The sequence below is a fragment of the Budorcas taxicolor genome, chromosome 19, assembly GCF_023091745.1.
Source record: "Budorcas taxicolor isolate Tak-1 chromosome 19, Takin1.1, whole genome shotgun sequence".
NCBI classification, from domain to species: Eukaryota; Metazoa; Chordata; class Mammalia; order Artiodactyla; family Bovidae; genus Budorcas; species Budorcas taxicolor.
In genome coordinates, this window is record NC_068928.1 from 51,572,330 (window position 1) to 51,592,610 (window position 20,281).

The 20,281-nt window shown below is 44.3% G+C and overlaps 1 protein-coding gene across 1 annotated transcript in view; it reads right to left on the reverse strand.

The window, feature by feature from the left end:
• Positions 1 to 20,281, reverse strand: part of LOC128065403 (E3 ubiquitin-protein ligase RNF213-like) — a 118,221-nt gene that overhangs the window by 73,225 nt on the left and 24,715 nt on the right. Inside the window, exons 4-14 of the mRNA XM_052658592.1 lie at positions 18,148 to 18,633; positions 17,735 to 17,857; positions 16,963 to 17,132; positions 16,264 to 16,422; positions 15,732 to 15,934; positions 8,283 to 8,566; positions 7,113 to 7,369; positions 5,640 to 5,837; positions 2,342 to 2,564; positions 1,781 to 1,836; positions 514 to 667 (exon numbers count right to left, since the gene is read on the reverse strand). Of these exons, the coding sequence (XP_052514552.1) occupies positions 514 to 667; positions 1,781 to 1,836; positions 2,342 to 2,564; positions 5,640 to 5,837; positions 7,113 to 7,369; positions 8,283 to 8,566; positions 15,732 to 15,934; positions 16,264 to 16,422; positions 16,963 to 17,132; positions 17,735 to 17,857; positions 18,148 to 18,633 (2,313 nt within the window). The remainder of the gene's footprint in view (positions 1 to 513; positions 668 to 1,780; positions 1,837 to 2,341; positions 2,565 to 5,639; positions 5,838 to 7,112; positions 7,370 to 8,282; positions 8,567 to 15,731; positions 15,935 to 16,263; positions 16,423 to 16,962; positions 17,133 to 17,734; positions 17,858 to 18,147; positions 18,634 to 20,281) is intronic.

Below are 20,281 nucleotides of genomic sequence, written 5' to 3' on the forward strand. Positions count from 1 at the left end.
GGAGGGGGCACAGAACTCTGGATTGTTCCTACAGCTTGATGCGGGAGGTGGTGCTTGTGTGGAAAGGCTCTTAGGTATGCACTGAGGTGTGTGGACCTTGCTACTGTACCTGAGTTTCAGTGAACAGGAAAAAGGCTCAGGAGGGAAAGACTAGGCATGAACATGAATTTGGGAGGGGAGATTCTTGCTTGAAGTCCTGGTCACTTGCTGGGCTCTTGAATTTACCCAGTCACAGCTAATACTCTACACTTGAACTCCTGCACTGCCTCCTTCCTCCATTCTTCCCTCTAACGTAAGCCCTGGAGGGCAAGCATGCAGACCCTGGTTCACCAAAATAGCCTCATGAGCAGAACAAAACCCAGCATCAGGCATGTGCTGACACACCTAGTGGCGGAATCAGCCGCTCTGTCATCCCAGCACTCCTAGAATCAGCCTGTCTCCTTTTTGAACAGAGGATGCCTCAGGTTCCATAGCTCTGCTGGGTATGGCATTGTGTGTACATGTTCCACTTACCACTACAGGTTTAAGTATAATAATTCTGCAAACAATCTCAGCAGATAAGGCAGGCATCTCATAAAACGTGTGGGCTTTTGATATTCTGCAGGTAGTTTCGTGAAGTTTCAGGCACACAGTCAAGTAGGACTGTATCAAGGGCTCTTCAAGAATCCTAACCCACAAAGAGTTGAGAGAAATGAATGAAGTAATTTAGGAGGAATTAGAAAACAGTACCCATTATTCATGACAAGTTCCTTCCCTTTAAAACGCCTACAAGGAAGGCATGTACTTGATCCCATATAGGATAACATCCAGAACATTTCCATTAATTTTGAAATCGTGACTAAGATAAAAAGGAATAAAACTCTTCTTGGTTTGCCTCCATGGTCTGAACTGTTTTAACAAAAGCAAGTTAAACCATTTCCAAGCGTATTCCTTTGTTCGAAAAAAATCTTAAGGATGGATATTACCAAAGATTCAAATACCATACAATTTTTTTAAAAAAGAATCAGTAAGCTACAGGGAGGGAAAAAAAGAAAGAAATGCTAGAAGCATATGTCCTGTGCATTAAATTTCTTTCAGTTCTGAGTGGAACTGCTTACTGGCTGATACATGACCAGAGCTGAGAGGTAGGGAGCTGATCAGAGGAGGGTTTAGAAGGTGGCAAGAGACAGGAATTACTGGGGTGATTCTGTAATACACAGAATTAGATGGAGTCCATGAAGTCCCAGGTGCTTGGTGTTAATGAAGATCTGACACTCCCACCTCCATCCTGAACACTCTAAGAATTCAGGTGAGGCGACCCTGGCAGTGCTCTGAGAATCTAAAAAATTACCTTCTCTCCCACATTTGTTCATTTTGTACACTGTGCTTCCAGGGTGTCAGAGCTCACACATATTTGCAGGAGCAAATGACTTCAGATCATTATGGAAAGCTACCTTTGTATTTATTTTCAGCTTCTCTGACTTGCAAAAAAAATCTGAAGAGTAAATGCTGATAAGATGCAGGACACAAGCATGAATATGTAATATGATGATAATCACTTAAAAATAAATGACAAAAATGCACAGGAAAAAAATTAGATGAAAATAAACTGAAATGTTAGCACCTGATTTCTAAGCTTTTCCCTTTCTAAAAAAGTAGGATGATTACATCAACACCTTGAAAAAAGAAGTGGAATATATATTAATTTATGGCCTTACATTAATGACAGCAAATATGGCATAAACCCAATCATAAGGGATAATCTTGTACAAGAGAGATTACCTTTTACTTTTCTACTTACTTTTCCTGATAAATATACAGAAGGTACAACAGCATATTAAAAGTGTTCTTAATACTCTAGGGTGGGGAAGAAAAGAAAAAAGGGAAGATTTAATCATGATGCCACTATCTTTGCTAAAACAGACCTCCCCTCAAAAAAATCCAACATAATAAGGCATAATAATTTTCTTTCTATAAACAAGCTTTAAGGGGCTCAAGTACTAATCTTATACCTGTTACAATTAAAACTTAGAATTTAAAATTAAACCATCTTCTCCCCAAAATGGGAAAGGACAATAGCAATTAGGAAGTGGACCAGCATGCAGGATAACTTCTAACCCTGACTTGCACAGTCTCACATATCCAAAGGCTGTTGTTTTATTCAATTTTGTTTACTGAAACAGAATAAACTCAAGTAAATTAATCCCTTACCCTAAGAAATATTGACCCTTCCCAGTTCTCTTAAATCTAAGTGCTTTACCAGGTCAGGTTTTCAGAAAAGGAGAATCACAAACTCTGACAGATTAGTTTTTGACCTGCTTTTGTTAAGCAAGGTCTCAAGAGCCGATTCTGGACAACAAACCTCGAGGTTTCTTTGAGAGATTTCCTGAAGTCCGTCCAGACGGTACCAAGTCCCTAGAAGACAGTCCAGGACACGCAGGGGACACTGACTCAGGTAATCGATGAGGTGTTCCATGTAAGGAGCCAAGTTACTCAGAGGAAGCAAACTGAACCAGGATCGGAACAGATACTTATCCACATTCAGCAAATAAATGTTTTTTTCCATTAGCTCGAGTAATTGTTTCCTTATAAGGGAAAATTGGAACAGAAAAAGAGAGCAGCAGTGAGATCAGTAAAAGAAACAAAGTTAATTAAAATTTTTAGAAGGGATCTAGAAAGTTCTGATTTAAAACATAATTGAAATGCCAACAACTCGGTCAAATAAGAAGTAAACAGTATCAAGAATTCAGCAACATGGATGAACTCTAAGGACAAGACGCTCAGTGAAATCAGCCACTCACAAAAGAACAAATAATTTGATTCCACTTATGTGAGGTCCCTAGAGAAGTCAGATTAATAGAGACAGACAGCAGAGTAGTGGGGACCAGCGACTGGTGTTGGTGGGAGAATAGGCTACTGATTATCGAGAACACAGTTTCAGTTTTACAAGATGGAAGGTTCTGGAGATGAATAGAGGTATTGGTCACACAACAGAGTGAATGTACTTAACACCACTGTTGTGGTATACACTTAAAATGATTAAAATTTTAAATGTAAAATTTACATCATTTTTCAGTGATGTAAAATTGTAGGTTATGTATATTTTACCACAATAATAAAAAAATTCACCAAGAATTAAGCATTTTCAATACATATATATGTATGGGTGAGTCCCTTCACTGTTCACCTGAAACGATCCCCACACTGTTAATCTGCTATACCCCAATACAAAATAAAAAGTTTAAAAAAAAGAATTAAGTATTTTCCAGCTTTATTGAAATATGGCATATAACACTGTAAGTCTAGGGTTGCTTTGATACACTTACATCCTGCAAAGTGATTACCACAGTAACAGTACTTGATACCTGCATCCATTGTGTCATATAGTTACCATTTCTTTTCTGTATGAGAATCTTTAAGATCTTCTCTGAGACCAACTTTTAAGTAAACAATATAGTATCAACTAGAATCACTATGTGGTACATTAGCTCTCCAGAATTAATTTGTCCTCAGAATACTGAAGTTTGTACTGTTTGACAAACATCATCACTTTTCCTTACCTCCCAGCCCTGGTAATCACCATTCAACTCTCTGCTCTTGTGAGTTTCACTTTTTTTCAGATTTCACATATGTGATATCATGTCTATAGTATTTGCCTTTATCTGCCTTATCCCACTTAGCATAATGCCCTCAAGGTCTATCCATGTTTTGCAAGTGGCAGGATTCCCTTGCTTCCCTGGCTGAATAATATTTCATCATGTATACATATATATGGTGTGTAAATATATACAACATATATATGTATACATGCATACACACCAGTTCTTCTTTATCCATTCATTTACTGACAGACGCTTAGGTTGTTTCCACATCTTGGCTATTGTGAATGATGCCGCAATGAACATAGGCTGCAGATATCTCTTTGAGATATTTATTTCATTTCCTTGGGAAATACACCCACAAGTAGGATTGCTGGATATGGCAAAAGCTCTTGGTTTAACTTTTGATGCCATTTTCTATTGTTGGTGTAACAATTTAAGAACTAAGCATGTTGATGCATGATGCCCTGGATTCTACATGAACCCAGTTCAGGGAAGGTCTTTAAATCATTCTGTTCTATAACACTGTCTGGACACCCAAAAAGATGACAATGTGAAAGAAAATATTGTACAGCAAAGTGCCACAGAACTGACAGAGGTTACAAGAAACACGTGGATAAAGCTTCAGTACATACTAAAGGCCACTTTTGCCTGAAAGACACAATATTTTAGACCAGTGTTAATGTTTGTCATTCTCCAGCTAAATTTTTTCTAGACAGTTGGTCTCCAAGATAAATGACCCTTGAAAGTCATTTGAGGTATATATAATTTTATAAATAATCTTAATTTGGCTTTAATTTCAAAAAATTTCAATAATAGTGAGGAAGCAATAATTTAATTTAGCTTGCTCACTGTTTCAATCTCTAAAATCCTACAGGCTAGATCCTATTGGATTGGGGAGAGCTGGTGAGACTTGGAATAGTTTCTTTGACAAAAGACAAAGTAAATGGGGGATGTTATCTGTGCTTTGCAATAACTGCTAATATTAATTTTTGACTGAATTTGTATTTTATATTTAGTTTTTGTACTTAAATTGGATTTACCATTTTCCTTTTACAGACTGTGCTTTCTGTGTCTTCTCTAAAAAGTCTTTGCTTACCTCAAAATGGTACTTCACTATGTACCTACAGAGTGCAAAGCCACTGATCTTTTTCAATTCCACTTTCAGGAATTTATCTTGAGGAAATAATTGGACACAGAAAATTAAAAAGAAGTGCATCAAAACATGCTTACAAAGCGAATGTGCAGAAACAATCCAAGTGTCCAGGAACAGAGAACTAGCAAAATAAAATTTGCAACACTAAGCAGTCATTACAATAGGTGTGTATTTACTGGCAAAAATAAAATCATTCATACAATTGATATAACACACTGTTAAGTGAAAAAAGAAAGTTGGAAAACAGAATAGACCAGGATAAATGATCTATTATAGAGGCAGGGAGTAGGGGACAATTGGACAAAACCAGACAAAAGGCACAGATTTCCAGACATAGATAAGTGCTAGTGACGTAATGTATAACATGATAAATATAATTAACAGTACAGTGGATTATACATAAAAGTTGTTAGGAGAGTAAATCCAAAGAGTTCTCATCAAAAAGGAAATATTTTTTTTCTGTTTCTTTAATTTTGCACCTATGGACGATAGATGTTCACTAAACTTATCACTGGTCATCATTTCATGATGTAAGTCAAATATTATGCTGTACTTCTTCAACAGTGCTGTACCTCAATTATATCTCAATAAAACTAAGAAAAATAAATAATCTATCTTTTGCGGTTTATTTTTAAACATATAAGCACCCACATATCCACATTTGGACACAACCCTGCAAATACACAGGCCAAAGTGTATGATTATCTCTGTGGTTGCAGGCCATTTTTGTAGTTTTCCATTTCTTGCATGTTTAAAACTTTTTAAAGAAGTAATTTTAAAGGAAGCAATATATTACTTCCATCACTAGAAAGAGAGGTAAGTAGACACTGGAAGTCCACTGGAGATCTTGGAAGCACAGTTATTATTCTAAAATTTACATACACAAGTGCAGGTCCAAAACTTACTGATCTGGTCTTGTTTCCCGAAACTCTGAGAAGGAGATGCCTTCAAGGGCTGCCCAGGTGTCCTCAGGCTGCATGACTGAGCCCTGGGCTGGCAGGGACAGGTCCATGCAGTGGTGCAGCACAGGCAGGGCACACACCCAAGAGTCAACCTTTTTGTCCATGCACATTTGGCACAGGTTTACCAAGGACGCTCGCCAGCTAGAAAGGGAACAGAAATGGACGTGAGTCCAGGATGGCCAATGTGAGGCCCACCTGGGGGTCTGACATCCATTAGGGAAGGGACAGCTCCTCACACAGAGCAGGAGAGCACTCTGGGTATCTGACCAGGGAGAAACCTCAGGGCTCACTGGGCACCCAACAACAGTGTCAGGCACTGAACAGGCCCTCTTGCAGCCCCTGAGCAAACTCCCAAGGGCATCCTTCCATTCTCCATGACAGTGGGAGAAACAGAGGTTCAGAGAGGCTTGTGATCTGCAGAAGGTCCCTGGTGTAGAGCTGGGGCTTGAACACAAGTCATCTAGCAACAGTAAATCTAAATAGAAAGCAACTTCTTACATGTAAGTGGGGAGCCTGTGAATAACACATGCCATGTTCCTTACAAACACATGTACGTTTGCCAGCACTTCTTTTCTCTTTCAAAATTTTATTAAATTCTGGACAGGATTTAACTGGATGTTTAAAATTTGTAAAACCAGGAAGCAAGTGTCCATTAAGACTGGCTACTCAGAGAAGGCTACCCAATATTATTCTTGAGTTCAATTCAAACAGCTGCAGAAAAAAGACCTGGGGATCATCAGAGGGTTCTGGGGAGGCGTCTCCACCCAGTGAAATATAAGTGCCTTCGGGACAGGCCGCAGCCTCCACACTCCCAGTGCTCCCAGCCCTGTGTAATGGGCATGGCAGTGGCTCCTAAACTGGGAACGACAGTAGCTGAGGCCACAGTGCTTCCACAAACATCTTTGAGTCCAGCTTCATTGTCTTACTATGACCCATCCCCCCAAACACAGGCCCACAGGGCTAAGACATGATACACCTTGCATGCTTGCATGCTCAGGAGCTTCATTTATGTCCAACTCTTTGCTACCGTATAAACTGCAAGAATACTGGAGTGGGCTTCCATGCCTTCCTCCAAGGGATCTTCCAGACCCAGGGATCAAACCCATGTCTCCTGCATTAGCAGGCAGATTCTTTACCACTGCACCACAGGGGAAGTCCATGATACACCTCAAACCCTCTCAAAAGCAAGTATTCAATAGAATATGTAATAAAATGAAAAACAGTACATAGACTAGAAAAAGGCTAGACTGATAAACACTGAAATGACAATAGTGAGTGGTAAAATTACAGGTCATTTTTTTCTTGTATGTTTTCATCCATTCTATGGCAAGCTCTTATTTTTATAATCAGATAAAAACCATTAGAGAGCTAGGAAATCATTACACACACACACACACACACACACACACACACTACCTCTGAGATGGTTCAAAGATGTGTTTCAGGTCCCTGCAAAAGGCATCTGATGATCTGGCATCTGAGTGAAGGAGGTGACAGAGTGAGGCCAGGTCTTTTTCCAGTAAGACGAAGTCGAATTTTTCCACTAACGAAAGGACAATCATGCCCATTCTCAATTTACTCTTCACTGGGCAGCCTTCAGGCAGGGGGTCCCCACTGGTTTCCAGAAATGGTGCCATTTTCTTTGTCAAACACTCCCATAGGTGCCTCCTGACCTGGTCCCAGGGAAAAAGGAAAATGCATAACCATGGTGTTGAACCTACCAGAGGTGTCAGGACCTGCCCGTCACTGAGCTTCGTTTCCTGTGAGCTGGGTAGGGCCCTGAGGAATGAGGGGCAGGGAAATCTCTGGGGAGGAGTCATCCTCTACCTGCCTCCCCTCTAAAGCCTGAGCATCCCCTTGCCCCGGGACTTTGGGAGGTACCACCAGTGGTACATCCAGAGGCCTCAGCATGCTGGAGAGGATCTCAGGTTGGGGTCCTGAGCCTTGTAAGAGTTCACTAGTCATCTCAGATGTGGCTCTAGGTCTGTCTCAAAAATGCTTAAGCCGTACCACACAGTAGCTGGAGATGCCGTGGAGGAGGATGCCAGTCTTCTTGTCGTGGAGGGAAAGGGCAGGTGAGGAGGTAGGACCAGTAGGGGGCAGGTGAGGAGGCGGGACCAGGTAGTGGAGGGGACGGGTGGGACCAGTAATGGAGGTGGGTCTGGAGGGGTTGAAACTGAAAGTGTTAGTCCCTCAGTCGTGTCCTACTCTCTGTGAGCCCATGGACTGTAGCCTGCCAAGCTCCTCGGTCCATGGGATTTTCTTGGCAAGAAAACTGGAGTGGGTTGTCATTCCCTTCTCCAGGGGATCTTCCCAACCCCAGGACTGAACCCAGGTTTCCTGCAATGCAGGCAGATTCTTTACCCTCTGAGCGGCCAGGGAAGCTCTGGTGAGGATGTGGGAGGAGTCAAAAAATGAGGAGGACCAAGAATTCCCTAGAGGGGGCACGAGGAGACAAGAGGCTGAAATAGCCTGCCCCCATCCACCCCACCCACTGAGTCTTGGAGTCGTCTGGCCACTAGGTGGTGAGGTGACGCTGAGCGCCCAGGAGACGGGGAAGGGAGATGCTGCTGACACCCCTACTACCTGCTTCTCTTCATACTGTAGAGCAATCCACGGCTGTTCTTCTCCTTCATAGATCATGGGCACACGAACGACAGAATAGAACTGCTGGAACTGGGTGAAAAAGTTCTTTACATTGATGGCGTTCCAGGTTTCAAGAATGCTGAAGATGCGATCCAGCATGACGGCAGCTGAGATCTCCTTCCCTTTCACCAACTGTCTCCTCGTACCGTCTGTTAGACGATCCACCAATCTCTGAACTGTCCCAGGGGGCTTCATACAAATTATATCATCGTACTGATGCCAATCTAAGAATAAAGAGAATATTATACTTAGGGGCATTGAAACCCACTAGACCTGAACACTCCGCCCTGGAAGGTTGATCTTGACCAGAAGAAACATGAAGGAATCAAAGAAGGGAAAGAAGGAGCCAAAGAAGAGAAGAAAAAAAGGAAAATTACAGAATGTGGTAAACAGAACGCAGCCAGCACTCACTCCAGCTGGGCACCCAGCCGCAGATGAGCAACGTGGGGCCTGACCTCAGAGGTAGCACAGATGTTTAGGACAAGTAACCAAGACACCCTGCAACTACCCTGAAAGTACTTGAAACATACCTTTGTTGAACTAGATGGCTCAGCATACTTGGTACGTGAGTTCCTTAGAAAATTACCACGTGAAGGTCAAAAATTTCATACTGAAACTGCATCACTTACTAGGAACTGTGCACCATTTTGGTATATTACTTGGTGCAAGGGCTCATTTCCTCTGTCCTGGGAACAGTGGTAACCAGAGCAGACAAAACAGTACTCAACATGGGGCAAGGGTTGAACTCATGCTTGCTCTTATAACCATCTGAAATGATGTGAGTGCAGACCTAGAAAACCCAGGAAAATCAATTGTCAACTAATTAGAAGGCAAAGAGGTCAGTAAGACACCAGCGGCAACACAAGTGCATAAAAATAGCCATGAAAATCAGAAAGTCAAGCCTCTGAACAAGCCTCCTGCTTCTTGTTGCCCAGCCTTTTGTCTTTGCTGGAAGGCCCTGCTCACACATCCCTGCCCCATCCCAGCCCTGCCCAACAATAACTCGGGATCACTATTTGGATCCGACCTCAAGCGTCAGCTCCTGCGGAAGCTTTCCCTGCTCTAAACATTCTTCCAGAGAAAAGGTGAGTGAAAGCTGCTGGCCTGAGACGGCTAGTGCCCTGGAGGTGGGGGGAGTGCCAGTCAGGGTCCTGGGCATGGGACACCCTCGACCCCAGGACAGTGGGGCAGGGAGCGACATTAATGGTCTTGGTCTCAAAGAATCTACTAGAAGATTAGAAATAAAATATTTAAGTTCCAACCTCATAGAGAAAAGAGAAAAAATCCAAAAGCTAGAAAAAGTACAAAAAAGAACATGGAAAACAAGGTAGATAGAAAGATAAGGTAATTTGTCAAAAGTGAGTTTTCCATTGATAGTCAAAGCTCATGCCAATGGGCTAAATTCATCCATTAAAGATGATCAGACTGGGAATTCCCTGGTGGTCCAGTGGTTAGGACTCCACACTTCCACTGCAGAGACCATAGGTTCAATCCTTAGTCTGGGAACGAAGATTCCCCCAAGTTGCACAGTAAAGTCCCCTGCCCCCAACCCACTCCCTCCCCCCCAACAAAAACCCAAACCAACTAAAGTTCAGCAAAACAGGGATGTGGCTGTAACAGCTGAATCTGAGAGAAAACTGGAGTTGGGACAAAAGCAAAGAGGCTGAGAGGGTAGGTGAGGAACAGACACAGCAGCGTCAGTTTCAGGCAAAACACAGCACAAGGCAAAAGACACTGGAACAGACAGACTGCCAGTGACGGCTGTTTCTGCCACCAGCACACACACCTCCCCTCTGGTCTCCCTGCATCACGGGGCGGAGCCCAGAATCTCCATTCTGCCTGCCTTCAACAGTGGCTTCTACCAATGAAAGTGCTCACAGGAGGCTTAGAAGGAGGAAGAGGGGTGGGAAGACATCTCTCTGTTTATTGGGATTCAGTTCAGTTCAGTCGCTCAGTCGTGTCTGACTCTTTGCGACCCCATGAATCACAGCACGCCAGGCCTCCCTGTCCATCACCAACTCCCGGAGTTCACTCAGACTCACTTCCATCGAGTCAGTGATGCCATCCAGCCATCTCATCCTCTGTTGTCCCCTTCTCCTCCTGCCTCCAATCCCTCCCAGCATCAGAGTCTTTTCCAATGAGTCAACTCTTCACATGAGGTGGCCAAAGTACTGGAGTTTCAGCTTCAGCATCATTCTTTCCAAAGAAATCCCAGGGCTGATCTCCTTCAGAATGGACTGGTTGGACCTCCTTGCAGTTCAAGGGACTCTCAAGGGTCTTTTCCAACACCACAGTTCAAAAGCATGAATTCTTCGGTGCTCAGCCTTCTTCACAGTCCAACTCTCACATCCATACATGACTACTGGAAAAACCATAGCCTTGACTAGATGGACCTTAGTCAGCAAAGTAATGTCTCTGCTTTTGAATATGCTGTCTAGGTTGGTCATAACTTTCCTTCCAAGGAGTAAACGTCTTTTAATTTCATGGCTGCAGTCACCATCTGCAGTGATTTTGGAGCCCCCCAAAATAAAGTCTGACACTGTTTCCACTGTTTCCCCATCTATTTCCCATGAAGTGATGGGACCAGATGCCATGATCTTCGTTTTCTGAATGTTGAGCTTTAAGCCAACTTTTTCACTCTCCTCTTTTACTTTCATCAAGAGGCTTTTTAGTTCCTCTTCACTTTCTGCCATAAGGGTGGTGTCATCTGCATATCTGAGGTTATTGATATACAATTGCACTCATCTCACATGCTAGTAAAGTAATGCTCAAAATCCTCCAAGCCAGGCTTCAGCAATACGTGAATCGTGAACTTCCTAATGTTCAAGCTGGTTTTAGAAAAGGCAGAGGAACCAGAGATCAAATTGCCAACATCCTCTGGATCATGGAAAAAGCAAGAGAGTTCCAGAAAAACATCTATTTCTGCTTTATTGACTATGCCAAAGCCTTTGACTGTGTGGATCACAATAAACTGTGGAAAATTCTGAAAGATATGGGAATACCAGACCACCTGACCTGCCTCTTGAGAAATCTGTATGCAGGTCAGGAAGCAACAGTTAGAACTGGACATGGAACAACAGACTGGTTCCTAATAGGAAAAGGAGTACGTCAAGGCTGTATATTGTCACCCTGCTTATTTAACTTCTATGCAAAGTACATCACGAGAAACGCTGGAGTGGAAGAAACACAAGCTGGAATCAAGATTGCCAGGAGAAATATCAATAACCTCAGATATGCAGATGACTCCACCCTTATGGCAGAAAGTGAAGAGGAACTAAAAAGCCTCTTGATGAAAGTAAAAGAGAGAGTGAAAAAGTTGGCTTAAAGCTAAACATTCAGAAAACGAAGATCATGGCATCCAGTCCCATCACTCCATGGGAAATAGATGGGGAAACAGTGGAAACAGTGTCAGACTTTATTTTGGGGGGCTCCAAAATCACTGCAGATGGTGATTGCAGCCATGAAATTAAAAGATGCTTACTGCTTGGAAGGAAAGTTATGACCAACCTAGATAGCATATTCAAAAGCAGAGACATTACTTTGCTGACTAAGGTCCACCTAGTCAAGGCTATGGTTTTTCCTGTGGTTACGTATGGATGTGAGAGTTCGACTGTGAAGAAGGCTGAGTGCCGAAGAATTGATGCTTTTGAACTGTGGTGTTGGAGAAGACTCTGGAGTCCCTTGAACTACAAGGAGATCCAACCAGTCCATTCTGAAGGAGATCAGCCCTGGGATTTCTTTGGAAAGAATGATGCTGAAGCTGAAACTCCAGTACTTTGGCCACCTCATGTGAAGAGTTGACTCATTGGAAAAGACTCTGATGCTGGGAGGGATTGGGGGCAGGAGAAGAAGGGGACAACAGAGGATGAGATGGCTGGATGGCATCACTGACTCGATGGAAGTGAGTCTGAGTGAACTCCGGGAGTTGGTGATGGACAGGGAGGCCTGGTGTGCTGCAATTCATGGGGTCGCAAAGAGTCGGACACGATTGAGCGACTGAACTGAACTGAGGCCATGGGAGAGATTGATATCTGAAGCCTATTTGCAAGGAGAATGTTTATGGCAAAGGAGTTTACTGAATTTAGGGCTTGGAAATAATTAGAACAGTTAGAGGTTAAAGATTTAAGGAATGTTGTGAAGTTAGCATATTTTACTATAGCTTATAGAAGTTAGGAATTTTTAGAGACACTATAGCTAGAAGCCTTTTTAAGAGATAGTGAGCTCAGGATGTTAGCGGCAAACAGGACTTAGGAAGATTAGTAAACTGAGGAATTTAGCATGAGTTACAATGTAATCACAAATTAACTATAGGACACATTAGAGGCGGTAGATAATAGATGATAAGGTTAATTCGGAGAGAATCACTGAAGCGGGAACTCTGTTTGAGGAGCAACAATGATTTATGGAGATAATAAATCTGGGAGAGGGGGAACTGAAAATGTCAAACCTCTGGCCTAATGTTTTTGTAAAAAATATAAAAGAGAATCTTAAACTTGGAATAAACAGGCAGTCCATGGAAAATTGAGAGGCTGTGTCATTTCTCTCGCCAAGACCGTTCACCTCTTCAGGCTGAATGACTGCTGGAGTTGGACTCCGGCACTTTACTCAATCAACAAAATTCCAGTGCCTTCCAGACACTCCTCACAAATCATGGATGATGTTAGGGGCTGGGGCACTCCCCCACCTGGGTCCAAGAAGTGACCTCCAGACCCTCAGAAGCCAATGAAGGCCCTCCTTGGCCTTCCAATTAGCCCTTCCATTGGTTATTATGACTCACCTCCTTCCTGCTTAAAGTGCCCAATTTAACCCAAGCAACCCAGGTACCATCTTCCAGGGAGCTCTAAGGTCAGTCTACCAGCAGAACATCTAAATAGGACAGCCCACACAAAGAAGTAACTAAAGTGCCCGTGGACTTTCGCAACAAGGAAGGAAAAGTTCTAACACTGATTTCTTTTTAAAAGCTGGAAAAATGTAATTACTAAAAAACTCAGACTTCCCTGGTGGTCCAGTGGTAAACAATCCATGTACCTATACAGAGGACACATGTTCAATCACTGTTATCGGAAGATTCCATGTGCCATGGAGCAACCAAGCCCATGCACCTCAACTACTGAAGCCCACAAACCCTAATGCCCATCTTCTGCAACAATAGAAGTCCCTGCAGTGAGAAGCCCAAGCACAGCAACTAGAAAGTAGCTCCCACTTGCCACAACTAGAAAAAGTCTATGCAGCATTGAAGACCCAAAGTGGAAAAAAAAAAAAGAAAAACTCTATTTAGTACAATATCATGATTAAGAAAGCATCTAAAAAATAAAGTTGTTTGGCAATTCTGCGTTAACTCTCCAACTTAAAAATCTGTTTAATGAACAGTCCATACAACTCAGTCAAAAAACAAACAACACAATCAAAAAATGGGCAGAAGACTTCATAGACACTTATTCAAATAAGACATACAGAGGATCAATAGGCATATGAAAAGATGCTCAACATCACTAATTATTAGAGGAATGCAAATCAAAACTACAATAAAGTATCACCTCACACTGGTCAGAGTGGTCATTATCAAAAAGTCAACAGATAAATGCTAGAGAGGGTGTAAAGAAAAGGGAATCCTCCTGCACTGTTGATGGGAATGTAAACTGGTGCAGCCACTATGGCAAACAGTATGGAGGCTCCTCAAAAAACTAAAAATAGAGCTACCCTATAATCCAGCAATCCTACTTCTAGGCATATATCCACAAAACATGAAAACTCTATTTTTAAAAGATACATGCACCCTAATGTTATTTACAATAGCCCAGCATGAAAGCAACCTAGGTGTCCATCAACAGATGAATGGATAGACAAGACATGATATACACACATACACACATATACACACTGGAATATTACTCAGTGATTAAAAAAGAATGAAATATTGCCATATGCAGCAACTGGATGGACCTAGACATTATCATATTAAGTCACACAGAGAAAGACAAATATTATATGATATCACTTATATGTGGAATCAAAAAATAATACAAATTAATTTATTTACAAAATAGAAACAGATTCACACACAAAGTAAACCAACATGATTACCAATTGGGAAAGTAGGTGGGGGGAGGATAAATTAGGTGTAGGGTTAAGAGGTACATACCTATATATAAACAGGTAAGCAACAAGGATTTAATGTAATAGCACAAGGAAATATATTCAATATCTTGTAATAAGCTAATAAAGGAAAAAATCTGAAAAAAATAAATAACTGAATAATTTTGCTGTACACCTGAAGCTAACACAACAACTAACTATACTTCAATAAAAGAAAGAAAGAAGAAAAGAAAATCTTTTTAATGGACTTTAAAATGCCTGGCTCTGTATTAAAAAGTGCATCTCTATCTGGTTTGACAGCTTAAGTACCAGGAACCAGCCAGATAAAATCTGAAGTGACTAAGGCAGTGCTTCTTAAATAAAAGCAAACGAGACCTGCCATCCCAAATCACTACCATGTCTTCTGCAAAGACTAGTTTAGCACCAGCTCTTGTCTGATGAGGGGTCATCTCAAGCATGGAAACAGCCAGTTTGGATCATCCAGCAAGTGCAGGGCAAAGTCAAAAAGGATCATGGGACTCTGCAATCAGCCCATATAGAAGAGAGCCTTGTAAAGGCAGGCAATCGAGTCAACACTTGGGCACATTTAAGAAGAGAACATGACTAGTTTCTTCTGTCTTTGGGCCAATTCAAAATAATCAAGCATCTGCTCCATTGACCTCTACTGCCGTCAGACACCCAACAGAGATCCCTGCCACGGGCAGCTTCAATGGCAAAGACCCCTCCAGATGATTGCATCAAGTCACTCCCAGCTTTCAATTCTGCCTAGCTGAGGCCCCAGACATCAGAGAGCAGAAACCAGCCAGCCCTGCTGTGCTCCATCCAAACTCCTAACCTACAGAAGTAATGAATACAAAAAAACTGTTTTATGCACCCCCAAAAAACAAACAAAATAAAACACCTGGTCTTGGTGACAGACTGGTCCATCTCTCAAAAGCTGACAGATGAATCTTTTTAAACAAGAACTTTAATATTAAGTAGGCTTCATCTAATAGTAGCTCAGATGGTAAAGAATCATGGCTGCCTCTCCATGTCCCAATCCCCTCACTTCTCAGCAGATCCACCCTCTCTCCTTTCCCTTAGAAAACGTCCATTACCTTGTTTACTCTTGTGAGTGCTTAAGTTAAACTGATCAGAAGCATGCTGCCAAGCTCAGGCTTAGAAAACATAAACCCAGGAGGTACGACAGGGCCAATGCCAAGCAAAGAAGACCCACAGAGGACAAAGAAAGCCTTTGTTCCAGAGAGGAACGTCCAGCCTCAGAGGCTGATCGATCAAGAGTCTTCGGCTTACCTCCAGAGTGCAGAAGGGAAGATTTCACTCGCAGACAGCGGTTCACGTGCTCGCCTTTCTTTGCCTGTTCTTTGTAGATGAACTCATACTCCACAGAGTTCTTGCCTCGGCAGATAACATACTTGTAAGGAATGGGTTTATCCACGTACTGCTTGGAAATGGTGGTGCTGCCTTCAATGAGGGACCCGTTCTCATGTAAGTCTCTGTGAATAAACAGGACAGCAGCTGGTTATGTGAAAATCCTCTCCCAGAAATGTTCATTCTCAAACACAACATGGAGTGCAGACCTAATGCTATAAATCTATGCTGAAAGAAGGGATGCTTCTAGAACAAGGCTTACTTCCACACGGAGACAGAAAGAAGACCAAGATGAAGTATGACAAAGAACTGCATTATAGGGAAGAGTTTTTTGAAATAGTCATCTTTCGAAAGTTCTAAGAATTAATCAACTTGATCAGAATTATGATTTCAATATATTTCAAAGACTGGACATTCTGTACATTTCCTTATGGGCCAACTGGGATATACTTACTTGCTGTAGTGCATTTCGCAAACATTATGATTCCATGCAGGCTTCCCGAGTTCTTTTCCGCCCCTAACATATACTTTGTGTTGATCGGGGTTGAATCCAAAATGTTTAGAAATGATTGCATGGAAGTACACCATGATTCCTTCCGCGGAGCTCAGCAGGCTGGGGGAACGTCACATAGGAAAACACTGATTAGATCTAGCCTCTCTACTCCCTGCCCACACACACATGCAGGCTCACATGTGCACACACGATCTTGTTTCTGGGCGTGCACTAACACACACCCTAGCAAAGTGCAAGAGAGCCCACACTTCAGACAGACTGCCCACCATGTGGGTCCCCTTGGCTCTCCCTCTATGGTGGAGAAGGACAGTGGGCACAGGGTGGGGTGATCTCTGCACAGCTCCAAAGAGCTGGGGGTGGTGGGAGGGGGTGACTGAGTCTGGGGCATGACTGCCTCTCTCCTGACTTCGGTAAGGTCCATGCTGCTCCAGGTCCCCAGAGACCATGTGATGGTGCATTTCAACCAATCAAGGAATTGGGGCAGGTGCCCCTCCCCTGCCTACCTCCTGAGCGTTGCCCTTTGCCCTGCGAGTCAACAAAAAGGCAGCCTGGGAATCTCCTCTGGGGTGGCGTGGCCCTTTCCAGCCCCAGTGCTGGGTGGGGGCCAGGCCTGCGCCTCCCTGAGCCAGTTGCACCCACCTCTCCTTAGCTCGCTGTGTGCTCTGGTTCCTTTGCTCCTTCTCATTTTTCACAGGGGCTGCATTATTTCCGTTATTCCCCTCTGGCCTCTTCAGGTTCTTTGGCTTGGCTTTCTCATTATCACCTGTTTTCCCTCCAGGAACAGCCGTCTGGTCCTTGGTTGCAATTTCCTGGAACAGGCACCCAAACCCCAACCTTTATACCAGGCTCCATGCTTGCCCCCAACATAGGACGCTTGTCACAGTTGCCAGACTGGTCATATCCCTTCCCTGCTCAGAACCTTCAAACGGCTTCTGGTCTACCCACCACAGGCTCCAAGGACTCCTGTCCCAACATCATTAACCCCAGCCCTAACCCTGGCCTCTCTTCCCTTCACCTGCTCTTGGGAGAAGCAGCTTTCCTGCTGACCCCTAAACAAGCCCACCACACTATCCCTTGGGGCCTTTGCATGTCCCCAGATAGGCACGTGGCTTGCCTGTCACTCTGAGTTCTCCTTGGAGAGGCCCTGACTGGTACCCACCTCAGTCCCTTGCCCTACTTCTCTCCAGGGCACTTCGCACAGTCTGGCTTTTCACGTCTTTCTCCCCACTAGAATGTGAGCTCCCAAAGGCAGGAACTGGTCTCATTCATGGCTATACCCCCAGCACCTAACACATATTTACCAAATGATTAAGCTGTGGAAGGAACGGGACTAAAAGGAGCAGCCCATGGGATGGACAGCAAGGATGAGGGCGTCCTGGAAAGGCGACCAGGCAGGCATGAGACGCTTTACCTGGCGGTGGTCTCGGGAAGCAGGGACGCTTGTGGGCGGCTCTTTCGTTTCCTCAGTCCTATCTTTAACATCTTTCTCAGCTCCTTCCACTGAACCAGCTGGCTCAGCTGCAGCATCACTTTCCTGGAAGAAATAAAGCCCCAAAACATTAGGGCCAAAATGACAAAATGCCCAGGGAAACTTGGACTCAGTGGCATAAGGGTCAGCCTCTGCCACCAGCCCAGGAACAGGGGTCAGCAGCTCAGGGTAGAGGCATAGCCCCTCCCACAGCCCCCCTCCCAGGAAGCAAGTCCCAGTGGACTCCCTTCCCAGACAGTGAAGTGTTGTCAGAACCGCACTGCACAGCAAGGTGTTGAGACATGGCAGGCCTACCCTGGTCATCACTCGCCTAACTCACCCCAGACCTAACTCACCCCAGAAGCAGGAGCCCTGGCCAGCTGCCCAGTGATCTGCAGCTCTTTCCTGGGCTTGGAGGTGTCCACCTTTGGCTCAGGCAACAGGAGCTCCTGGGCAGTATCCTTCTCCTTAGGAGAGACTTCACTGGCAGAAGTGGGGAGATCTTCGCCCAGGAGGGCTCCTCCCAGAGTCTGGTCCTGAGGTGCCGGGCTGCTCAGAGACTCAGTGCCCATGGCTGCTTCTGCCTCTCCTGCAGCCTCGCCTTGCAGAGGGTGCCCCATAGCCTCCAGTGGTATTTTGCCCACACTTGGAGGCTCGCCTGGCTGGTGAGTGGGACTATCCTGCTGAGTTGGGCTTTGGCATGGAGCTGTGTCCTGGAGCCCAGAGTCTGCAAGCGAACTCAGACTACAGGGCTCCAATGAGGATGAGGACAAGGAATCCAACTCTGCAGATGTGGAAGCATCCTTCCAATTCCTTTTCTTCCTTTTACTCCTTCTACGCCGCTAAACAGAAAAAGAGACACTCATTATGTTTCTCAGGTTTTCTATACTCTCACCAAAGGTTTCCTCCAATTTCCTTTCCATTTCTGAAGTATGTCAATCATAGCGCATCCCAATCACCTTACAACTACTAAATCTGCCATTCCTATCTCTTGGAAAGAATGAAACTGGGCACAAAGTGAATGGGGGTGGTGAACAGAGTTGAGGGACAAGTGGGGAGCAGTGATGGTCACACACTTTGTTTGCCCAGTCCAAGCTGAGACCCTCATGTGGAATACCTTCCAACAAGGAGGGCCCTGTAAAGACGGCTTTCAAATGTTAGAAAGTATCACAGGCCCGACATGTCACACTCTTATATGGTGTGTATTACAGACAAAATAGACATGCAAAAATGAGCAGAAGCCTAAAGCTGTTCCTTCCTGCACTTGCACTGGCACATTATCCTTCTGCCTGCAGATCCTCACTCAAAGGCAAGAATCCTCAGCTTCGGAATCAGAGACAAGCTTGTAGAAGCAGTTGTGACAGGCCCTTGCGAGGACCCCGAAGGGCTGAACGCCCTGCATGCATGGCAATCTTGGTCTGCAGCACAATATTGATTAGCTCGTTAAGTGCCAGTAACGTATGACCCTCCCTGCCACTGAAGCCCAGTGTGGGCCTAGGGCTTGGCATCTTGCCCCTTGCCTGGGCTCAGTCCTCGGGAGAGGGAGATGGAAGACCTTGGGGTTTATCTGCACATGGGGTGGGACATCTTGTTCTGGATCAGCTTCCAGATTTTCTCCAAGAAACCTGACCAAACTTCCAGCCCATCTGCTTGAAACAAGCAGCACAAAGCACAGGTTGCCCTGAATGGCAATTTCCCAGTCTGACATCGACACCAGCTAACACTATGGAGGAAAGAAGGAAGGTCATTCAAGGCGGCCACATCCCTAACTTCCAGGGCATATGGATCTCTGAAGGTCTTGCCAACATACTGGTGGTGACTCAGCACATCTGGGGAACCTCAGGTTCTGCATTTCCATGCCAGTCCAGGCTTGCTCTGTAAGCACTACCAGCAAGCAGCTCCCCACTCCAGGCACCAGCATCTCCATTAGCTTTCCTGGTGGTCCTGAAGGGCAGCCTCACTGGGAACCACAGATCAGACCAGCAGGAAGCTGTATGCAGACCCCACAGCCCCAGGCCCTTTGCGGATTCTCCTCCTTTTTGAAGGCATGGCTGGCTTAAATTAAGTCGCCTATGCTGATTTACCAAAAGGAACCTGGAACTCTGTCCTAAGCACAAGGAACAAGAAAGTAAGATGAGTTCTTCCCCCATAAAACTGATGGTTTACTGGGAGAGAAAGACTAAAAACAGATGGTTTTAGCTTGTTAGTAGGACTTGGAGGCTTCCAGCGAAGAGGTGCAGGTTGAGTCTGAAAGTCACTGACAGCCAAGAAGGCAGTTTCATCAGTTGGCAAAGATTACTGGGACCTGTGCATCTGAACGTGGCCAAAGCCACAGGCTACCTTCTAGGTTGACTGGCCCACCCAGAATCAAAGCTTATGCTTGGCCAGAAGACCTCACATGACTGGCCTTCACAGTCTGTCAACCTCATCCTACCCTAGTTCTGCCCTGGCCTCCAGCATCAATCCTGTTTTTTACTTTCTGTACTTTAG